The sequence below is a fragment of the Myotis davidii genome, unplaced genomic scaffold (assembly GCF_000327345.1).
Source record: "Myotis davidii unplaced genomic scaffold, ASM32734v1 scaffold571, whole genome shotgun sequence".
In the NCBI taxonomy this organism is placed as follows: Eukaryota; Metazoa; Chordata; class Mammalia; order Chiroptera; family Vespertilionidae; genus Myotis; species Myotis davidii.
In genome coordinates this window covers 2089699-2091500 of record NW_006283136.1, presented here as the reverse complement: position 1 = coordinate 2091500, position 1802 = coordinate 2089699, and the positions used below count along the sequence as shown (strand labels likewise).

The 1802-nt window shown below is 58.0% G+C and overlaps 1 protein-coding gene across 1 annotated transcript in view; it reads right to left on the bottom strand.

Moving 5' to 3' along the window:
• ZDHHC19 (zinc finger, DHHC-type containing 19) overlaps nt 1-770 on the bottom strand; it is a 16300-nt gene extending 15530 nt beyond the window's left edge. Inside the window, exons 1-2 of the mRNA XM_006753408.2 lie at nt 578-770; nt 151-272 (exon numbers count right to left, since the gene is read on the bottom strand). Of these exons, the coding sequence (XP_006753471.1) occupies nt 151-272; nt 578-723 (268 nt within the window). The 5' untranslated portion in view covers nt 724-770. The remainder of the gene's footprint in view (nt 1-150; nt 273-577) is intronic.
• Nucleotides 771-1802: the final 1032 nt, after the last annotated feature.

Genomic DNA, 1802 nt, shown 5'->3' with positions numbered 1-1802 from the left:
TTCTCTCTTTCCACACCTTGGGAAACAAAGTGCCAGAAGCAGGGCCCAAGCAGATGAGGACTTAGGGTGAAGGGGTCCTGAGGACACTAGGAATCCTGGGGGGGTGGAGCGGGGGAGGCTACCTCCTTCTTCAGGGGGCCCGGGTCTCACCTTGATGTAAGATGCCAGGGTCTGAGAAGTTGAGTGAAAGGAGACTGAAGAAGGTGAGGACAAAGAGGGGCCCCGTGATGATGGGAAAGGCCCACTCCCCGTTCTGGGCCAGCCACCTGCAACTGAGGCCAGAGCAGGACTCAGCCCTGCTCCGAAGCCCCTGCCAGGACCGCTCACCGCTCAGGGCCCACAGGCCTTTCAGCTCCAAACATACGGCTTCTGACAGATCCACGGAGGCTCCACCAACGCCCCCGGGATTGCCAGCCACCTGCAGCCCCCACACACCAAATACCTCTACGTCTGTGCCTTTGCACATTGGAGTCCCCCTGCCTAGAATATCCTCCCTCCCCTGGCCCCTCTGCTGCACTTCCCCTGCCTCTGCGCTGTCATTTCCGTTCTCTCCTGCCAGCCGGTGCGGTAGACTCACGGGAATGCAAAGAAGAGGCCGCTGAAAACCAGCAGCAGCACCACATTGAAGGCCGCAAACAGGCTCGGGAGGATCCAGGGAAGAGGGGCCTGCGGTGGGGGTAAGGGCTCCTTCACGAGGGGAATGGCATCGTTCCTGAGGGGCATGGCTGGACCTCCCGCGCCCCCAGGGGAGACCAGAGCCACCAGGCTCCCTCTCCCCTGCTGGCTCCAGGCGCCCCATGGCCACAGCGGCCTCGGAAGCCGCAGCTCAGGGCGGAAGGAGAAAAGTCCCAGTGTGACATCACAGAGGCTGCGGAGAAGGGGCAGGGTTCTGTAGCAGAACTGCCCCCAGCCTGTGACTGTCACTGCCTCCAGCAATGCCTCCACCCACTCCCACTTGTGCTGGGGACCGAGAGGCCCTGCCCTGCGAGGAGGTTCGCTCCGAGACAGCATGAGAGTAGAGACACACTTGGGGCGAAGGTGGGAGGTTCTAACCACCCTTTTGGCTTTGGCGCTAATTAAAGCAGAGCTCTGTGCTCACTCGATTGCCTTTTCCCCTTTTTGTTTATTATAAAATTCCACTCTGGGGGGCGGGGCAGCTAAACAATTTTGCAGCTTCCGTCATTTCCATGGTTGGCTTCAGGACACAATTCTGGTCAGTGAGGCCTAGGTGGGTGTGGGTTGAGAGTTTCTAGAAGCGCTTTTGCCTTCCTGATAAACGGGGCAAAGGACACGGTTGGCACAACTGTCCCTCTCTTCCCGTCTTGAACCTAGACCTGCTGGCTGGCACCTGAGGGTGCCACCTTGGACCCGTTAGGCCAGTGGTCAGCAAACCGTGGCTCGCAAGCCACATGCAGACCTTTGGCCCCTTGAGTGTGGCTCTTCCACAAAATACCACGTGTGGGCGTGCACATACAGTGTGATTGAAACTTCGTGGCCCATGCGCAGAAGTTGGTTTTGGGCCTGGGCAAGTCTATTTTGAAGAAGTAGTAAAGCTGGCTGAGTGTAAATTCTACAACTAGAAGGAAAGAAAAGCACACTGAGACTCAGAGGAGATGCGGAAGTAAAGTGCAGAGGTACAGAGGCTCAAGTGCACATGGAAAGGGGCTGACAACGGAGGACGCGGTTGTCTTTTTCAATTGGGAGGGAGTCACAAGCTCCCAATGGCCCCCAATGCAGTTCCGGGCAAGTCTCTGGGGACACAGACTCACATGGGGAGCAACTGGACTGTCTGGACGTGGGCA